The sequence below is a fragment of the Echiichthys vipera genome (assembly GCF_963691815.1).
Source record: "Echiichthys vipera genome assembly, chromosome: 15".
NCBI classification, from domain to species: domain Eukaryota; kingdom Metazoa; phylum Chordata; class Actinopteri; order Perciformes; family Trachinidae; genus Echiichthys; species Echiichthys vipera.
Window position 1 is genome coordinate 12,130,532 of NC_139840.1, and position 20,461 is coordinate 12,150,992.

General features: G+C 38.7%; 2 protein-coding genes across 2 annotated transcripts; both read right to left on the reverse strand.

Annotated features, from left to right (window-relative positions):
• Window positions 1-9,087: 9,087 nt before the first annotated feature.
• Window positions 9,088-14,056, reverse strand: ccdc13 (coiled-coil domain containing 13; the record flags this gene model as incomplete). The annotated part of the gene is made up of 13 exons (XM_083928611.1): window positions 9,088-9,196; window positions 10,499-10,624; window positions 10,742-10,804; window positions 11,034-11,137; window positions 11,223-11,414; window positions 11,975-12,151; window positions 12,227-12,397; window positions 12,666-12,770; window positions 12,868-12,984; window positions 13,091-13,174; window positions 13,299-13,441; window positions 13,523-13,671; window positions 13,872-14,056. The coding sequence occupies 13 exons, from the start codon at window positions 14,054-14,056 to the stop codon at window positions 9,088-9,090; spliced, it is 1,725 nt and encodes a 574-aa protein (XP_083784737.1).
• Window positions 14,057-17,524: 3,468 nt separating this feature from the next.
• On the reverse strand, window positions 17,525-20,161 carry higd1a (HIG1 hypoxia inducible domain family, member 1A). The gene is made up of 4 exons (XM_083927798.1): window positions 20,077-20,161; window positions 19,485-19,559; window positions 18,468-18,602; window positions 17,525-18,307 (listed from the first exon to the last, which is right to left on the reverse strand). Exons 2-4 carry the CDS (start codon window positions 19,552-19,554, stop codon window positions 18,237-18,239), a joined length of 276 nt encoding a protein of 91 aa, XP_083783924.1. The 5' UTR covers window positions 19,555-19,559; window positions 20,077-20,161; the 3' UTR covers window positions 17,525-18,236.
• Window positions 20,162-20,461: the final 300 nt, after the last annotated feature.

Here is a 20,461-nt window from a genome sequence, read left to right on the forward strand (position 1 = left end):
AGGACAGTGAAGAAAATGGCTGTGAACGTCATCATGTTCATTGCCTCAGAATCTGGATTGCAGAAATGCCCACAGCTTCGTCCCTTCAGTTTGGCAGAATGTGAAGACTGTGTGGACTCTGGTGTTTTTAATATGAACATGCCTAAGGAAGGAGCAAAGAAATAGAAGTCAGATTGCTTTTGTTGGAGTCATTTGTGTTCAACTCAGGAAAATGAATATCTTTTTAAGTTTTGTGTTTGTTTTTGTAGGATATATTACAGTATGTGTCTGCTCCTAATCTGTTTCCTGTGTTATAGTCTTTAAATATAAAAAACAATATCACAATGCAGTGATTTGAAGGGCCGGAGCGAATAATAAAGAGGGCAATTCTGCACAACATGGGGCTCCACCAGCACGCAAACAGCTATGATGCATCATGTATAATGAAATAGTCCTCATCCTTGATTAAGATTAGTATAATATCTATACTCTATATTGCTTTTACACTATGGGCACGGGCATACTCTTAATCCGCTTTTTTACTTCGTTATTCATTGCAGATTTAAGTACCACTCGATGTAGCTGTTCACCGCATCACTGCTTAAGAGAGAGCATTTCACTAAGAGTCAAATCAACAAAATATCTTACAGTAGCTAATTCCTAGGTAGCGTAAATGACGAACAGTGGAACATCTGGAGTAACTGTGTAAACTCTAATGTTACCTAGCAAAATAAAATAGGACAGGATAAGAACCATTATTTCTACTAATCTAGACCAGTAAATGACAAAACGTGCCTACTTATTATTACTATAGTGTGTTTTACTCTGACTTTATCATAGTAATGTGATTGGTTTCTGGTCTAAACTGGGACTCTTACGGTTGTTTCTTGCTTTGGATCATAGACTGTATATACATTCTATGCTTTGGACAGTAGCCAGGCTACTAGCGATAGCCATGTTGCTAATGATAACGCTATATGAACAAGTAACTGATCAATCCAGTCAGGCTGATTGAATTCATTGTTGAAAAGTTGCATTTTGTCACTTAAAACCAATCACACTTGTCTGGGGGCAGAGCTAAGAAGATAGTGCCCTTGCAAAATCAATAGCAGGTGGCCTGACATCCAGCGGACATATCCCAGCACGCTACAACTTGTAAACCAGACCAGTTGATTGTAAATCTGTGATCTTATGTTAATGGTCGAGGTTATGCAGCAGGGGCTAACTAATTCATACAATACTGTTGGTGGTTAAACTATGCCTACAGCGCTGCATTATTGAGTGCATTTACATGGACATGAATATCCTGTTTATGAGGCATATCCCAGTTATGGTCATATTTGGAATTTGGTGTTAAGATGTGCACAGAGAAAACAAGTTATTCGTATTCCTTGTATACATGATAAATACTAGTAACCCGGTTCCTGATTGCTGCATTCTATTTGTGACAGAGACAGGAAATATTAAATTTTTTTACCACCACTTCACAACATTACTCCTAACATGACAGTGATATCAATCTTCTCATCTCAGCAGCAAGAAAGTGAAAAATCCTATTTCCCAAAATATCAAACTGTTACTTTAATATGAAAATATGGATTATACTTAGTTATACATGGTTACTTTCTACAACTAGATGTTTCCAGCATCAGTATTTTTTATTGTGTTTTATTTTCATTTAAACAGAACATATTGCCAGCATGGCCTTTAGCTTCAGTTATCCAACTTCATCCAATCTCTTACTATATTTAATGTAACATCCAATTTCTACAACCACTGATAATAGCCATTATACTGTAGTTACAGACATTATACTTAGTTTACAAGTGATATAAAGGCAGTTCAATTACAGACCGGGTGACGCACCATGAGAGATGCTATTCACATGGACTTAAGCATCATCCTCATATCCCAGGGAAGGTCATTCATAAGAAAATCTACTCAGAGGATAAATCTTCCATTATCAGTGACAATTGGTCTTCCTTTCCAGAAAAATACACTTTGACTCACCCAATAATAAACATAGAAACTGGGACACTATCCTCTATGTGCTGATAGAGGAGCAAGCATTTCCATTCAGTATGTAGCACACTTGAATCTTCCTGATAATAATCATGTAATAGTAAATGCAGACCCATCCACAGAATGTTGGTGATCATGAGAACCTGTGCATTCAACTAAATTGCTACCAGTGATTGGCTTTTGTCAGAGGTGTTGGAAGCAATCATCATACCAGTGTTGAAAGCAACCACCAGAGCTACATCAGTTAGATCAAGTCTGACTGGTAGAGTATAAAAGAGCCAACTGGGTTGTTATATTATTGATATTTTGTCTTGTTTGCTCCTATCTATGGCTTGGCTTTCTATTTCAATCAGGAAATAACATTTAGTGATAATAATATTTGTCCTGATATTATGGTCATCAGAAGTTGTTTTTTTTATCAAGTTCAAAGTATTCAGAATGATGCATTATTGCTTAGATCAGTCATTCCGGGGATATTTTATTTAAGTTTTCAGATACATTTGTAGAATTGAAATAGTCTTTTACTTTATGATTAATAAATACACATGTACTTTCATTTTACATGCAATTAACATTTCACTACTTAATTTGAAGTGTTTCTTATGTGCTGTGGCCAAAATAATGTTACAGTTGTAAACTACAGTCAATTTGCCACCCAGGTCACTCGTGAGAGTATTTTTGCAATATTCATGGTTATCCTGATAATGGAAATTCACCATGATTAACTTATGGTGAATGTTTGCTTATATTGCTTGACTGATGAGAGGAAATAAGAATGAGAGCCTGTTAACTCTCTAAGTGTTTAACATGTAATATGCTATGTTTTCAATAACACATGCACATAACGAAGTTGTAATTGAGGAAATGTATATCACTTCCAAATGGCTGTTTTCAAGATAAGGAAACAGCAGTAAAAATATATATATATTCAGTTACATTCAGTTAAGCACAAATTCGCTGTTCACAGAAAAGGCTTATTGTGACTTGTGGTTTGTCATTTTAAAAAAGCGGGTCATCAGGAAAAAGTTTTCGGAAACACTGGCTTGGATAACTGGAATATTTTAGATGTGAAGCATCCCAATAAATAATTCAGATATTTAAGTGAGTGCATCATCTTGTTTAATCTATCACCATCACCAACACTGCACTTATGATTTCTTCTGTTTAGGGAAATGTATGGTGTCCAAGAGAACTCGACATACTGCAAATTAAGAAAACATAGACAAAACAAAAATAAATTATGTGCCGGTCAAAAAAGGTTTAAGGAGGAAAAGTTCCATCTTCAAGCATCTAACAGCTGAAGGTCACATCACTTGTCTGATTGTAATACAGGGAGTCAAAGGCCTCCTCCAGTGGGACAAAGAGTGAGTGTTTGACATTTTTGTCCTATGGCCATCTGATGAGCTAGATTCTGTGTGATAGAAAAAAACATGCTTGGGGACAGTCATGCATGGTATTAGTGGGTAGAGGACAATTAAGGTAGTAGAGCTTAGAGATGTGTTGTTTTTAACAAACATGTCTGCTTTTGTTTTTTGGGGGGTTTTCTTTAGTGTTGGTGTTGGGAATCAGTTACATAAGAAATAAAAACAAGAACAGCTGACAGCATATTCAGGATGCAGAAGCTGAAAGAAATAGACAGAGACTTTTTTTAATTGAGTGGAACTCAGAAATATTACTCATTTAGGATTGTCTGGAAAGCTTCAAAACATCTTGAAATATCTAAGCATCTTATTTGTTCTTTAATGGGTCCGATAATATTGCATACCACCTATACATATCCATTTACATCTAGATGGTATATGAACCTCTGCAGACATCGTGAGGAGCCATTGAAGGGGAATTTCAGTATTTTTCACTTTGGACCCTATTTCCCAATGTTTTCTGTTAAGTGACTCATTGCATCAACGTTTTTTAAAATTGGTCAAGTATTGAGCGCAAGCGCTGCAACCTGCCTGTGAACCAGGCTGCAATATAATGGAATGGGGCGGCTACACACGGTCAATGTATGTCCACCAAAATTTGTGTTACTAGAAGCGTCTGACTACATTATAGAAAGATGGTGAAATCTCATCTGAAATCTCGTGAGATGACTTGTTGAGGGAATACATGATTGAACTTCAGAAAAAAGGATGGCTGGCAGGAAAAGATGCTGTGAAGTGCAGCTTTGTGTTATCAAAAAGATTTTTAATAAAACAATGGTTCTTGTAATCACATTTCTAAAACATGGAGCTACAAATGGATCGTAACACTCCGGATACACTGTGCCAGAGCATCGGTTCTGCAGTTTGACCGGGACACCACTGCCGGCCAAAGAGGAGAAGAAAACCTGCCTAAGCACATTTTCATTTTGCTGAAGAAAAATGTTGTTCCAATAGTGGAGAGCTACAGACAGAGTAGATGTAGGCTAATGCTATTGGCTAAAGTTACTGTGTTGACCTGCATCAGTAGCTACATGCCAAAGCATATCAGGACAACGAAAACTTCTCAATCTTTCAACAATGTAGTCAGTGTCAAAAACAACACTTTGGGTGGATGAAGTGCACATTGATCCAGACATTTTCCAGATCAATGTATGATTCCCCGTTTGATTACATTGTAGCTTGGTTCACAGCAGCCTGGCTGTAGCACTCACTCTGAATATTGGACCATTTTCAGAAAAAGTTGTTGCCATGAGTCACTTACAATGAAATACTTGGAGACATAGAATCCACGTTGAACAATACCAAAATTCCCCTTTAAATATTAATCATTGGATGTGATTATTGTGTCAGAACAAAGCTTCACAGGTTCATATTCATAAAGCATAACACACAGTATTTCTCCGTCAGCCCCCTGGGGCACTAAGGTAGCTCAGCTGGCATGCCATCCCATTTTACCTCTCCAATTATTTCTCTCTCTCTTTACTGCGAAATATCAGATAAAGTAAAACTAAAATCAGGAGCCTGTGATCAGCGGGGCTCATGCACACATCTCCAGGAGGCAGCAGATGCCACTGGCAGTGATCGCATTTATGAGCAAAATTTCAAAGCCATTGGGTCTGCAGAACTTAAGGAGCTTGTTAAACAACTGTGTTTATAAAGGGATTTGTCCTCACAAGGGTTGAAAAACAAGGATATCCACACCAGTGATGATGGACACAGATGACACAGCCAATGATTCAAACATCCAGCTCTGGTAGTTTGGCTAAAAATAAATGTCTAAATGTACACACTTCTTTCTTCTTTGACAGAGGTTTTACATAAAAATGTCGGTTGACGAATATTACTGAGTTAAAACAAAGCAGCTTTATCCCTTTTTTTGCCAGGATTGTCATCAGATGTGAGGTGGAGGGTTTCCCGAGTAAATTAATCATTTCCAAGTTAGACTACGGAAGTCCAGAAAGGCAAGGTGAAAAAAAAATCTATCTCATACAAACGTAGGGTAGATAAACTTTAAGGCTTCATTCAACTATTTTGAGGGCGAGAAAGCCATGCTGAATAAAGGGAAGTGAGAGTTCAGCAAAATGCAGCAAAAAATAAATGTTTTACCTTATTAGTTAGTTAGTTATCCAAACAGTTTCAGGGGAGGCTCAATTAATAAAAGTAGTTCATATAAATTAGTTATCAAAATAAAATAACATGGAATAGCACAAATGTGTGTGTGATTTAATTAAAGAGATACAATAGTTTGGGGGAATTTTACTGTTTTTCCCACTTTCAGAGTCAGAATCTACTAAATGTCACCACAACAATTCATTCCTGTATTTATGTACAGTCTTTACAAGAACATTACTACTAGGTTATTATTGTATTAATCATGTTTTTTTCCTCTTTCGTTTACAATATCGCTACCACAAGCAGGAAGATTATACTTCTATTTACAGTCTATTGATTGATTCACAACTAGGCCATCATAATGGCAATTAAAATGCACTGTATTGAATAAAACAGCATCGTGGTGTAAAGATTAAGCATACTGCATATGTTTAATTGTCAATTTTGAGCTTCAGACCGCATTATTGCAGGACATTAAACAAGCTACTGACTGTCAGAGAAACACATCAGAAGTGATTGATATGCAGTATGACCGACCACACTGCCATCTAGTGATGCCATCGACATGACAAAAAGGGAACATGAAGTATTGATACCTCAGTGCACCCGCCTGTATCTATTGACGAACTGCAACCAACCAAAAAAAAAAAAAAAAGCAAACATAACCTCAAAAGTTTGAAAAAAAGCGAGCAGGAGGCACAGATCAAACTCAGGATCACCTGCTGACAGAACTAGTTTCATGAAGACATCGCTATGAATTATGGATGACTAGTAAATGCCTCCATGAAACATTTTGGATATCAATGTCAGCAACAATTTTACTCATGCCTTTGATCAGCACGTACTCGTAAAAAAAAACCACAATGTGCTTATCCCTGCTTCGACACTGTCTTAGTAAAGATAGCAGCTCATTACTTTATTTCTACTTACTGTAAATGAGCACATTAGGACACCGCTGTTTATTTTCTTTCCATTACATGTAAATGAGAGGCACTAGGAGATGAATGGACTCATAGAGGCACAAACCGTTTTCTGGCCTGAGTAAAGTTCACAGATCCCTCATATACTGATGGCTAACTTTAACCTCTGCGTTCACAGCGCTACTATTTACTTTAGTTTCTGGATGCAGTCAATGGTCTGCAGGAAGCATTGGTCCAGAACGAGGGAATACCTCTGAGGAGAAGGATGGAGAAAGGAGTCATTCAAACCTGGAATGACAAATAGGTGAGGCTGTTTACGTATGCTGTGTTTACATAAGTTTGTGTTTGGTTTGGTGGGTTATTGGGCATTTCGGAATAAATCTACACCTTTCTGCGTAATGCAGCAACATAAAACAATATTAAAATTGTTTGGTGGAGTGTAATTTATTTGGAAGTGATGACACTCTTTAATGACTGAAGTCAACAAGAGTAGTCACATTAGTCTCTGACAACATTGGTTTTTAACTGAAGTTACACAGTAAAATGAGTACTGGACAGCAGGAACTTCATTTACAATCCAATTTCTGGGAACATTGGCCTTCTCACTATCAACTACAACAGAATAAAAGCTTCAGATTACACTTTTGAGAAAGAATTCTACATGCACGCGAAACACTGACTACATTTTTATGAAGTTATGTTATGGCAGATTTAAAAAAACAAAAAAAACAACCAAACAAAAAATTATTAAGCTAAACATTTTCCCTGGAATCGGATGTAGTTAGGGACCATGACAAGTATTTTCTCCATCAACACCCTCTCTGACGCACATTGCTACATTTGATGCATATTTGGCAATCCTGCAGGGCATGTAGTCATGCAGCTTATGGTATCTCATGTATTCCTTTAATGACACATCTCACTCTACTACATAAAAGGGTACCTCGTTTTCTATCCAGGAGGTATACATACAAGGTGTTTTTTGTTACTCCGGCATAAAGGCTTTCTTCATCACGTCTAAAACTCTGATATTTTTGTCTTGTGGCACTTTCTCGCTCAGTCCAATGGGGACCTGCCAATCTCCCACTGGGTTCTGGAAGAAATAGTGCAGTATTTGAAGCAGCACACTAACTCAGCCACGGTTTTAAATTAAGCGTGATGTGGAGGGAGAGGAGACGGAGGAGCGGGGGGGTTTCTGCTGAAATCCTTTTGGCTACATCGGAAGAAAATAACTCGGATGTTAGTATGAATGTAAGTATGGAGGTAGAGGGCACTCCTACCAGGCTACGCATATCCTGACAACCTGTGGAGGAGCTAAGATCACATACTGTACATGCGTGTGACATGCTCTGGGGAGTGTATGGAGGACTACAGTGGGAGTTTGTGTAGCTTGAGCCTGCATTAATTTTCAACCACTATTCCCAAACAGCTGGTTTCAAGTCAGAAATGATTAGCAGTACAATTTAAAAGGAATATTGAAGTTTTGGGGAACTTAAATGGGGTGTTTACTATTTGGCTTGGCCTGACACACATTTATGTACAACCATCTGGAGCCAAAAACAACTAACAACTCTAGGAAGGTCATAGCCATGAATGTAAACAATGTATTAAAAACATTTGGTGAAGATTTGGTTCCTCTTTGATTGATTAAATCGGATGTCCAATTAGCTTAGAAAAATAATTTAAAAAAAGACCTTGTTAATTTTAAAACCTGTAATGCACTTAGGTTACCAGCGGAAGAAAACACAAATTTAATAAAATGTGACAGTGACATTTATAAGACAGTAAGCAGATAGAATAAACATCAAACATTCAGTAGGAACACTTGTCTGATGCCATCGGGGCTAAGCTGAAAGCTCTGCTACTCAAGTGGTTAAATTGAGGTCACCAGATGCACAAAGAAACAGAAACTGTCTTTGAGGATTCAAATGGAGAAAAAGACCTAGATCTGTATGATGTGTGTGCGGCAGAAGAGGAGAGTCTGTTTCCTGCAGGCTGCTCTTTGTCACATGTGACAGGAGAAGGTAGGGCTCAGCTGGACGTGAGGTTGAGCAGGGACCAGCCAGTTCCCCTGTTTAGTGTCTAGTCTGTCACAGAGGCTGCAGGAAAACATGCTTGGCTTGTCTCATCACGTCACTGTAGAGCTGCAGGTCATGGTGGAGAGTGCTCTTTAGCAATGCCCTGAGCGCCTCCATTTCCTCCAGCTAAATGACCAGCCAGGACGCAATGAGAGAGAACATGAACATCTCTGTGCAGTACAAACACGAGTTAGAATGAGCACTATCCGTTGCCATGCACCATTTCTGTCGTCTTGTCTATATCTTTAAGTTGGAAAAACAAGAATCATGCTTGTTTTCAGACCCAGTCCCAGACATCTACAGCGTCATCAGAGTTAGAAATAAAGTGTTTACAACCGAGATCTTGTTGCTCAGCAACTCCTGCCATTCTGGTGCTGAGGGACACTGCTCCTGAGGGACAGAGTTAGGATAATCAGAAGCGAGACAGACATGGGAGAAATAGAGTCAGAGCTGAGAAAAAGAAATAGATAAAATCTGATTGAGGGTCACATCACACTGTCACCTTGGCACACATACCTATTCTACCTCCCCTTCCTGCTCGCACAGTCCTCACTTTCAGTCTAATTTTGTCCTCTGCAGCTGCTGCTCCAGGATCACTGTCCTGCAGCGCTCCTTCTCGTACTTCTGTTCTGTCTCCAAAAACCTCTGGTTCATCTCTTGCTCCCTGGGAGATTAAAGCAAGGTTCATGATAGTTAGAAATCAGTTACAAACAATGCTATTCTTCCTCTTGATGCTGACCGCAGAAATGGACTAATGAAACTTCAGATGGATTTACTTTGGCTACTTATTATAATAATACAATTTCTACAATAAATGACTTCAGAACATAACTTTTATAATTATTTAATTATGACATAATGCATTTGTTAGATTAAGTAATGTGATTATAGTGAAGGTAGAGGGAATTGAATTAAGTTCCTTTGCTTTAATCTCCTGTGTGTCTGTGACGTAGGCGTGACGACCTTCATACTCTCCTGCTCCCTGATTGCTATTCAGCCTACACACCTGAAATCCATATACTCATCAACTCAATATCAACCCCAGGCTTCATCCATTCACGTTTCAGCCAAAGCAGATAACGCTTCAGGCTTCTTAAATTGTGTATTCAAGTTATCACGTGTGTTTGCTCTGATCCTGTGTCTCTCTCTGTGCCCCAGGGTTCACTGCCTTCCTGTTGCTCAGCCATGCTTACATCCAGCCATCTCACCTGCTCCGCCATGCTTCACCAGCCTCCGTGAGCCGGACTTTCGCCCTCATCTAACTTTATACCCCTGGACCCCAGTTCATGCTGTCTGTGTCTTGCATTTGGGTCTGGCTTACATGCTTAGCTCAGCATTTTAGCAAAAAGTAAAAATATTCTAATGTTGATTTAGCCTGAAGGCTGTCAAAGGAGCTGTACAACCTTTGGTTTCAGTCTGCCACTTTATTGATTTTATTCAGTCATTTTTGACTGAATAAAGTCAATAAAAAGAACTCAAAGACCTAGTGGGAAGAACGCTGCAATAATCAATAAGAAAGCATCAATTAGTGTCGGTGCCCTTGAAATGGGAATATTTTAGTGGCTGTCGTTACAGCAGTCCGATACATCTCTTCAGAAAAGTTAATTTTCTGTTTTTATGCTCTTTTTATGTCATGTATGTATTATATACATGTAACGCAGCCTTATTGCAAAGCACTTTTTTGCTGCATTTCTTGTATGAAAGGTGCTATATTAATTAATTATTTTGATGTCTGTGATGCACAAAAACATAAAAATTGCCAAATGAAAATAAAATATCCTCTCAAAGATTCAGGGCTCCTCATGTGGACTATTTAAGAGACCTTTCTGCCACCTCTGGAACCAGGATTCATGCTGCTGTTTTGCGTTTGTTGCAGGAGTTTTTCACAAGCAGCTAACATAACTGACAGAAGAATTGAGAGCGATAAATTTGAGGGGAAAAAAATAGTGTCTACATTGTATATTACTTTGAATGTAGGACGTTAACCATCTCAACGAGTCGGTCCTTCTCCATGCAGAGGTTTTTATTTTCATGGGTCATCAGAGCGCTCACATCAGCTGAACATTGTGGACATTTTAAAGACCTTGGGTCCCTGAGAACAAAAACATACAACATCAATCATTAAAACATATTGTTTGCTGTTGGTCGATCAATACAATTGGAAACCAGGCAATGTATTAAAAACAAGTGTAGCTTTATGTCCACTTACTTGAATTCTATACAACTTCCCACAGCAGGCAGAACCAGTTTATGACCGAATTTAGAAACTGAACTGGAAAAAGGTTGACAGACACTCATATTAACACTCTGGCATGAGACAAAATCAATAACCTGATTACATAAACTTCCCCATTATCCAGAGTGAATTATGAACCTTTCATTTACCAGACAAGTTGCTTACAACCCATACTGCAACAGTTAACAGAGGAGATTAGTTTAAGATGTAAATATAAGATCTATCTGTGACTCATTTCTATCCAACGATAATTTAGTGTGATTACCCTGAAGATGATATTCTCTTGTTAATGTCTCCCTCTTCAGGGGGAAATCCAGAACTGCATATTTTTGCCTTGAGGCTGGATTCTCTTTCCATGTCCTCTTCCTTCTAATAAGTGAAATACAACATACGTTTTGATGAGGTGAGTTTATAGGTAATTTCCATGATTTTGCCTCTTTTTTTGTTTCTTTACCTTGATGGAAAGCTTCTGGATTTCCCTCTCTAGTTCTTTAATCCTGGCCTCTCTCTCAGCAACCGCCTGCTTATGCTCCTGGATGGAGGCGTAGTGGTCTGAAGGCTCACTGCACCGCTGGGTCTTCTTGCTCTGTACGTTCTTCTGTGGGTCGAGCCGTCTCAGCACCTCCTGCATCTGAGTCTGCTGCTTCTGCCAGAGGTGAAAGGAGCAGTTATTGTTAAGAACAATGTAGCGAAGCATGGGCTTCTGTCTGCAGTCCATGGCTTATAACACGTAATTATGTGATGTGAAATCCCTGATCATTTGTTGTTATTTGGTCTGTGTAACAAGAACTGCATTGTGTAGTTAATTAACCATTACATTTATTAAACATGCCATGTAGTTCATGGAGAACTTGCGGCTAAACCACCAGTTATCAGATGGCCTTAAATCACGTTAGGCATATTTATGCCACTAACAGAGCTGAAATATTAAATATATTCCTCTTACATAAACACCGAACTCGAGTTTTAACACTCTGAATATGACATTTCTGGTGTTGACAAAATCCCATTCATTTGGGCTCATGAGAACCTGTAAAAACCTTTAAAAATACAAAACAAAACTAATTGCACAGTGGTCAACCTGAAAACATGTCTACCTCTCACTGCTGTAAAATTGTAAGAAACACAATTTGTGTGTTAACACATAATAGAAGATACACCAGTTTATACATAAAAGTAGATATAACTTTTCTCTTAAGGCCTTACCAGCAGAGCATCTACAAGTTCATCATCATGTTTGCCCTTCTCCAGGAGGGTGGAGATCTGGACCTTCAGAGTTTTCATTTCGGCAGACAGAGATTTGTTCCTGGCTTTACAGGCATCCAGCTTTTGCTTCACATCCTCGTGGTCTTTCAGGAGGGCCTCGTAGTCCATTGAGATCCTCTGTACAGTTGTGAAAGGAGAACAGGGCCTCACCAACAAATTCATGTATTTCAATTACAGTTATTGTATACATACCTCAAACGCCTCTCTCTTCTCCTTCTCGATGGTGCGAATGTAGCTGAGGTTCCTGTCTTGAGGAGAGGTTTTCTGAAGGACCCCTATGCCCAGAAACTCTTCCTCTACACTCAGGACACTTGGCTGTCTTCGTTGAGTCGACTGGTTCAGCTGCTGCTCCAGGTCCCGCAACTGTTGCACAATACCCAGTGTTGTTAATATTGAATTCAGGTTATTTGTTTTATATTATTAGTAGTAGTATTATAATCTTTATGCTTATCTTCATTTGACAGACTCAAGGTCCAGATATAAAAGACAAACACACAATATAGAAACAAACTAAACAAAATTACACATATGTCTGATATTTTAAATCAGTGACTTTGAAAAAAAACTTCATTAAGTCTGTAAAGAAATTGATAACTTTGATTTGAGAAACACATCATGACTTTTAGCTCACCCTTGTCTGAAGAGCCAGTATCTGCTGAGAGCGACCTCTAAAGCTCCCAGGGCTGCTTAATAATTGCTGAAAGTTGACCTCTTCCCCAACCTCACTGATCAAAACCTATAACGATAGCAGAAGTTGACATTTTGGAATACAGAGGATATTGATAATCATATATATAAATATATATATATATATATATATATATATATAGTACCTTCTGTGCTACTTTCAACTCCTGTTTGGTAGATTGAACCTGGTTGCGATACTCAGTCACTTTCAGCTGGGCAGCAGCTAATTTTTCCTGCAGAGATTTCACCACTGGATTTTCCTGCTATTGTGAACGGGTGATACGTGATTCAGATTAAGTTGCCATCATGAAAGTTAGGAAGACAAAAAATATCCTTTTTGTGAATGTGAATTTTCTAATCAATAATGACCTCACAGTCTTCAGATGACCTCTTATCCTGTGACTTTGTATCAATCTTTTGCCCAGGTGGAGAGTGCACCAAAGCCGCCTGCAGCTATAGAAGGGAGCACAACATTACGCTTATTCATTCATTTATTCCCTTTGTAATAAATCATATAGTTTTACAAATGTTGAAATGAAATGATGAACATCCATCCGCATATCAAATTAAATTGTACCTCTTTCTCGAGCTCTTTCATTCTGTTGCTGTTTTGCTTGGATTTAGTCTTTTCTCGCTCAATTTCAGCAGTTAACTCTCTGTTCTTCTTGGACAGCTCAACAATCTTAGTGGCCGCGACATCCCCCGCCAAGCCCGATGTGCCTAAATGGATGAGTGAATATGTCATGAGGAAGCTGTGATGTATCTATAACGTTACTGCTGTGCAAAGTTACAGCATTATACCTGTTAAAGCCTGTCGTTCTTCTTCTCTTTTCTTCTTCAGGTGTTTAATTTCAAAATCCTTCTCACTCAGAAGTTTGAAGAGCCGTCCATTTTCATCCTTAAGTTCCCTCAGCTGGTCCAGCAAATTTTGATTCTCATTCTGTAGCAGTCTATAGGGAGGTGATTAAAATGAACACTGAGAAGATGAGAGCAATTAATTGCAAGTTAAAAACGTAATTCTTCACATTGACTTATTAGTGTTTCCAATGAATAATTCTGATGTCTGCTTATATTTTTTGTTTAATCAATAAAGTATCAAAACAATTTAAGCTGACACTGAGGAAGACAACTATTTTAGCCTTTGACTCACCTGTGTTCCAGATTGTCTGCCTGAATACCTTGCTTGGATAGATCCAAATCCTCCTGGGTGACACTAACATTAAGTTGATCTGGTTCTTTCTGCTTTTTCCTGTCGAGTTTTCTTTTCTCCTGCTGCTTTTGTAGTGCTTGGAACTGAAGCCGCAAGTCACTCAGTTCATCATCATCATGCTCCATGCTCTATGATTTATAGCATAAGTGGAAAATAATCAACTTATAAACATGGAAAACGACAGAGAAAATTGATACTATCAGAAAAAGAAATGTGTGGTTGACCTAAAATGGATACTTATAGGTCTACATTTCTCTGGATTTGGCAACCTTAGCTCCATCATTATATTTTGTTGTAGAAGACCAAGTTTTATTTAAATAAATGCTTCAAATGTTTGCTCATCCTTGTGAAAGTAGCAGCACAACATGAGACATTCTGTCCGTAGCTCCTCAAGAGGGCACAGGATGGCTCAAGTGCCTTCTATCTTGTTTTGCGGAATCCATGTCTGTCAGGCATAAAGTTATTACAAATGACCTCACTGACCTACATTTGGCAAGTTATGACTGAAAACTGACTGAAAAGGAAAACATATTTGCTAAATAACGTGATGAGCAATTACCGGTATGAGATAGCATTAAGCACATACAAGTTAAGGTTGTATTACGAGAAAATATCTCACCTGTCAGGTAACCAAGTACCGCTTTTGTAAACGAACTAGAGGCTGATTATTTCACTGAATCGTTTTATACGGTAGCTGCTTCCTCGTTGATTGCGACGCTACTGTAACTATAGCAACGGCACTCCAGAGACTTTAAAGACAGGATCTCGCGGGAGTAAGAATGTAGTCATGGGAACGACACATGTATGCATGGAACTAGAGGGCGCTGCTGGCTGCTACCCTCTATATGCTGTATATTGATCTATGGCTGCTCCATCATTAATTCACAGGTCTGTAACTTTAGTTAAAAATGTTTAAGTTTGTCACTGTTAATTATTTAAATTGAAGAATACGACCTGTGAGTGTGCTGTATGTTGTATTGTTTTGAATGGTTAAAGAGGGCAGGAAGTGAGTACAGTAACGGGTGCAAACGAATCATCCCTGGCTAAACTTTACCAAATTAATGCGTACAGCTTTTCAGTGGTAAAGTGTGAGTAATAGCTGCCAATTTCTCCTTTAGGAATACAAATAGAGTCATGCCTTTATGAGCAATGTCTTACATGACAACAGGAGGGCGACACACTCTACAAACCAGCTTTTGCCAAAATGCCAAAGGTAAACAGAGTGGGGCAGGTTTTTGTGGACCAACCCTCAAAGGAACAATGCGCAACTGCACCTCCTCTTTGTTTACTTGCTTAGTTTCACTCATTTCCTTGATGCGATCATGATTATGTTATTCGATCCCATAGACACTCAACAATTGAGCCAAGATAGCCTAATATTGATGTTCAACAAAACTGCAGACCACTCCAAGTACATAAAAAGGTCTGTTTTAAGGCATTTATTAATACCTGACTCTGGGGAAGTATGTGACCTTTTTTTAAATTATTATTTGGAGGAGACTCTGGACTCGCCGTTCCTATCACGCCCAATCAGTGTTGCGAGTAACGGCGTTTACTTAAACGTTACTAACGCAGATATTTTTTCAGTAACGGGGTAATGCAACTGATTACTGTTTCCCCCCGTTACAACGCCGTTACCGTTACTGAGCGTTAAATGCGGTGCGTTACTATGAATTGATTGAATCAAGTCCGAACGCAACCCTGGCTCCATGCTCCACACACAAAACGCAAGCGGGGAGACCGGGTGGGTTAACAACCACATAAGCGATTGGCTAAGGCAGAGTCATGTTTCATGATAGCCAATCAGAGCCAGTGTTTTTACAGTAAAGCCAGGACATGCGCACACACGCGCGCGCGCAGACACACACACACACACACACACACACACACACACACACACACTCACACACACACACAGACACACACACACACACACATACACACACACACAAGAATCAAAGAAGCCCCAGAAATGGCGAGCCCTGAGCAATCAGATGAAAAGTTGACATTTTTTAAAGTGGAGATATAAGCACCACTTCAGTTGTATTGAGGTCATAGGCAAGAACGTGCATGTAAAGTGTACATTATGTCCAGGAGCGAAGACTTTGTCGACATCTGTTGTAAGCGACTCTAATGTAGTGAAGCATCTACAGAAACACCGATACCTTCACCCCCCAAAGAGAAACAGGCTGTCTGACAAGAGGTCTGAAATGCTGCTGCTTCTTAGATACAAGCAGTTGTTTGAAGGGTAGGGTGGTTTGGCTACATGGGTTAGCCGGGTACATGACTATATGAATGTTTTGAAAGGAGTGTATGGGTGGGTAGATGAATATCTTGGAGCTACAGGTCAACCTTTAAAAGCACTCCATGTTGTTAAACTGTTTTTAATGTAGCTAATACTTGAAATACAGTAGCCTATATATTTTAACTGTCTTGTGAAAACTGCTCAGAAAAATTCTTTGACACTCTAACTTTTTTAACAGCAATGCAAATAGCTACCTTCTTGGTAACTAGTTACTTTTATTATAGAGTAATTCAGTTACTAACTCAGTTACTTTTTGGAACAAGTAGTGAGTAATAAACTCATTACTTTTTTAAAGTAATACATTTAAATACACAATAGCACATTCATTTTGTTTTGTCGGGATGGGAGATATTGGCTGAATCCAATCCATGTTTAAAACACTGATCCATTATGGTTCTTAGCTATATTTAACTCTAGAAACAAAAAAAGTGAAATGCTATTTCTCATTTTATAGTGACTGAAAAAGAAGCTTTCCAAATACCTCATCCCTCAACCAATGTTTGGAGGTAAGGAAAATCTGAAAGGATGCTGATTCGGTGTGTTTGTGTGCACAATGTATAGAGTGATGAAAGTTAACAAACCAAAGGTACGTGACATCCGCACTCTCCTGCATTTTAATGGTGGTGTAACCTGATCACTGGCAGCTACATCATCGAACTCACGGGAGGCACAGAGTCACAATGACACAGCATTTTAGAGCACCATGCCACCTTAAATTGCAGTTTTATATGATGGGAAGTAGGTTAATGTTAAAAACTGTGTAATGGTTTTATTGGTGAGAAGTTTTGGACACCAGCCGGTGAACAATAAAGTGAGCACTAAACATTTCCCAAGATTTTCAAGTAAGAAAGTTGAGCCAACCTACAATACAGTAATTTGAGATAAACTGAACACTAATGGACACTATGTTAGGTGCACCTTCATGAATGTTTATGTTCACCTTATGTGGCAGCTGTTTTAGAGATTTAAAAGTTAATTTTGAGGCTTTAGAATCAAAATCAGAAATTCTTTAGGTGTAGAGGTGTTTCTGACACAGACTAAGACTGTATTAGTTTTGGCTAGGTGTACATAATAAACATTTTGGCACTGTTATGAATAAGCTACAACAGTCAGAAGATATTTTTAGTGCATTTTGGAGGACTTCAAAACATACAACAGAATTTCAGAATAACAAGACTGGTCATTTTTATTTCCAGAAAAAGCAAAACAGAAACTTTCAAAATGAATAGTATGTGTATTCACACACACCATTAAAAACACATCTTTATCAATAACTTAACAAGGCATCTATTGAAGTATATCACAATATATGATGATATTTTATAGGTAACTGCACAGTCTGCGTGTGTACCTCAGGTACTTTAATGAACCATTGGACCCCTGTGCATCACAACATGATACAAATATGAAAAATGAACTTGGCCATTACAATCACTTTGTATAAATGTGATTTCCTTATATGCCATTTTTGTTTTGTGTAATAATCTGATACTAAGTAAATCACAAACCAATTGTGTCCTTGTTGTTTAAATAATACAAACATAGGCGTCAAAGCCTTCCATAACTTATCTTAAATGCACTGGGATGCCCATTAAAAAATGTGGGCCAAGGTGCAAACATTTTCCATTTGGCAAAAATCCTTACATTAGTACATAAACTAATATAGCCGGTGTAAGACAATTAAATAAACACAACATTTTCAAATGTAGGCTTAGCCTAGTCAAACTGACAAAAATAATTTGCTACATGTACTAGTTTTTGATATTTCTCTCACACTCAGTTCCACAGTCCTTTTCTGTACAGAAGTGACAGTTTGACCTTCAGGTATACTAGATGATAGGAAGTGTAATCAATACTTATACGTATTTACAGTAGAAGTCAGCTGTTGAAGGGATAGGTGCATACGAAAAGAGTGACACGTTTGAAAAAATAAACTTTCTAAACACCTTAATATGAGGTAATATTAAGGGACATAAAATGTCAGTTGACGGAGTCCATGTTCACTTTTCTTCCACTGCTTTCTGTGTTCTGGGTTTTACAATGTAGTCATTGTACATTGAATACAGGACCCCTAAAACACATAAACAGAGGTATTATTTACCCTTGCAATAACCAGGAGTAAAAACATGTCACTGAGTAACAGAACAAAAATCAAAGCATTTTTAAACAAACTGAAAAAAATGTGATTTAGATTTACTCTAATTAGAAACCTAAAGAACCAAGCTACATACCAATAGTCATGGCTCCAACCACAAAGCCTTGTGCAGCTACACGCATGTGGATCAGGTGAACTGACATTTTTATGTCTCCCCGATTTTTCATTTTCAGCAGTCTGTAACCCACAATGGCAAAGAATCCAGCCATTCCTGCAAGGAGCAAAAAGACATCAATTGACATATTACTCAATAAAACATCATGTTAATGAATTTCCAACCACAACAGCAATGCCAGTATTGTTTGGCAAAGGCTATTTACACGCGGGTGTAAATATCAATGTATGCTATTTGTACCCAGATGTCGGTAGCAAATAATGCTATTCACACTCTTTTTTCTAACCCTAACCAAGTAGTTTTGTTGTCTAAATCTCCCCAGGTGTTTGTCAGTCTAGGGACAGATTTTGTCACCACAAAGTGATTGCTGAGTTTAAGATGGGTGTGGTCCGAGGAAGGGCAGCAGAGTAGAGGGGGAAGTGCACCAGTTTTTTAAGCCAATTTCACGTAGTGGCCAGACAGTGGATTTGCAACTACTGCGTCCACCTTGTGACGCCATGGGGGCCCAAAAGACTTTTCCACATCGACTTACATGCTGAAAGATATGTCAATACTTTTTTTTTTTAACCTCTGTGAAATGACTCGTTTCACTATCATAATTTGATTAATTGGGTATGATAACATTTGGAGAGTCTAGTAGTCCACTCCGTCACGTAAGTCTCTATTACGCCTGCTCTATGGGCCCCATAATACAGAATCAGTGCTGATGACACAGGTAAATTCATAAGCGATAGTTGAGCTTTTTTGACTCCATGCACCATTGGCCAACTTTCATGGGAATGAACAGGCCCCAGCCTCAAACACTGTGTCCAGTTCTCTTTATGGATCCATGGTAGGAATTCAGGTTAGGGGGCATCCCCCCAGCACTTCCCCTGGCCCGATCTGGCTGGTGTCATCCTATTGCAAGATAGTCTCTAGTTTCACTTTTTTGTCATGTTGAAACCTGTAGGGCTCAAGATGTTCTGTAGGCATACTCACCCACTGGGACGAATGGATTCTCCTTTGCTTTTCGCATGAACTTGGACTCATTCTCTTCAAAATCAGACATCTTGACTAGACAGAAAAGTAAAGTAAAGTTAGGTATTGGTGTAAATTCGATGTTATTCCAAAACATGAAGCACGAATCATCCTAGCCCATTCAGTATCGGGAGATCCATTCATTGTTAGATCGACGTTGAACTCTCATTGTACAGCTAAATTATAGTTATGGATAAGCTTAATGCTTTAGCCTACACAATTAAATACTGTTTAAATGTGTACCATGGACCCACTGTTCAAATCTATTGTTAATACCACATGGACAGCTCAGAGGTTACACATGAAGGGCAGAGAGAAGACACCCATGTACAGGCCTAAATCACTCTACTTATTCAGCGTATTGTAAAACACGGTCACCATTGTGTAATGTTACGTAATAATCGTTTTTAAAGGCATTTTGATCGAAAGCCACGAACAGTGTCCAGTAGCAGAATCACCCCAGATAATAACATAACATCATCGATAGCAAGGACTGCAGTTTTAACGTCAGAGCAAACCTCCACTGCGCCAAAGTAGGCTGAAGTAGTCTTACCTGTTTGAGAAGTGTGTCGCTATTGGAATCGCCTACAAAAACTATCCAAAGATGTCCTAGGAGTCTTTGAGCACGTAATGTAACTATGGCGGAAGTAGTGTGCCGGCAACCGTGATGTAACTCCCATCGCACGCAGGTCTGACGTCAGAAGGTTATCACGAGTGTTATATTCACGTCGAATGAGGAAATGGTAGAGATAGATTGCGCCTTGGAAATGTTTTCAAGTTGTAAATAAAGTTTAATATTTCTATGTAGGGCTGTGCATTATTCAAGTTGTCTGAACATGACACGACATAATGTTCCCTCTGACAGCACAACACATTCGCTGGATTTCACTCAGGTTACAGTGCAACAGATCAATAGTACTGGTAAATCCGATTTGTGT

Bases quoted from the DNA above. Each gene is read 5' to 3' on its own strand.
- higd1a (XM_083927798.1), bottom strand. From the start codon at position 19,554: ATGTCTGATTTTGAAGAGAATGAGTCCAAGTTCATGCGAAAAGCAAAG. The intron at 18,603-19,484 runs GTGAGTATGCCT...TGCTCCTTGCAG, and splicing joins GAATCCATTCGTCCCAGTGG to GAATGGCTGGATTCTTTGCC. The intron at 18,308-18,467 runs GTATGTAGCTTG...TATGTGTTTTAG, and splicing joins GGTTGGAGCCATGACTATTG to GGGTCCTGTATTCAATGTAC.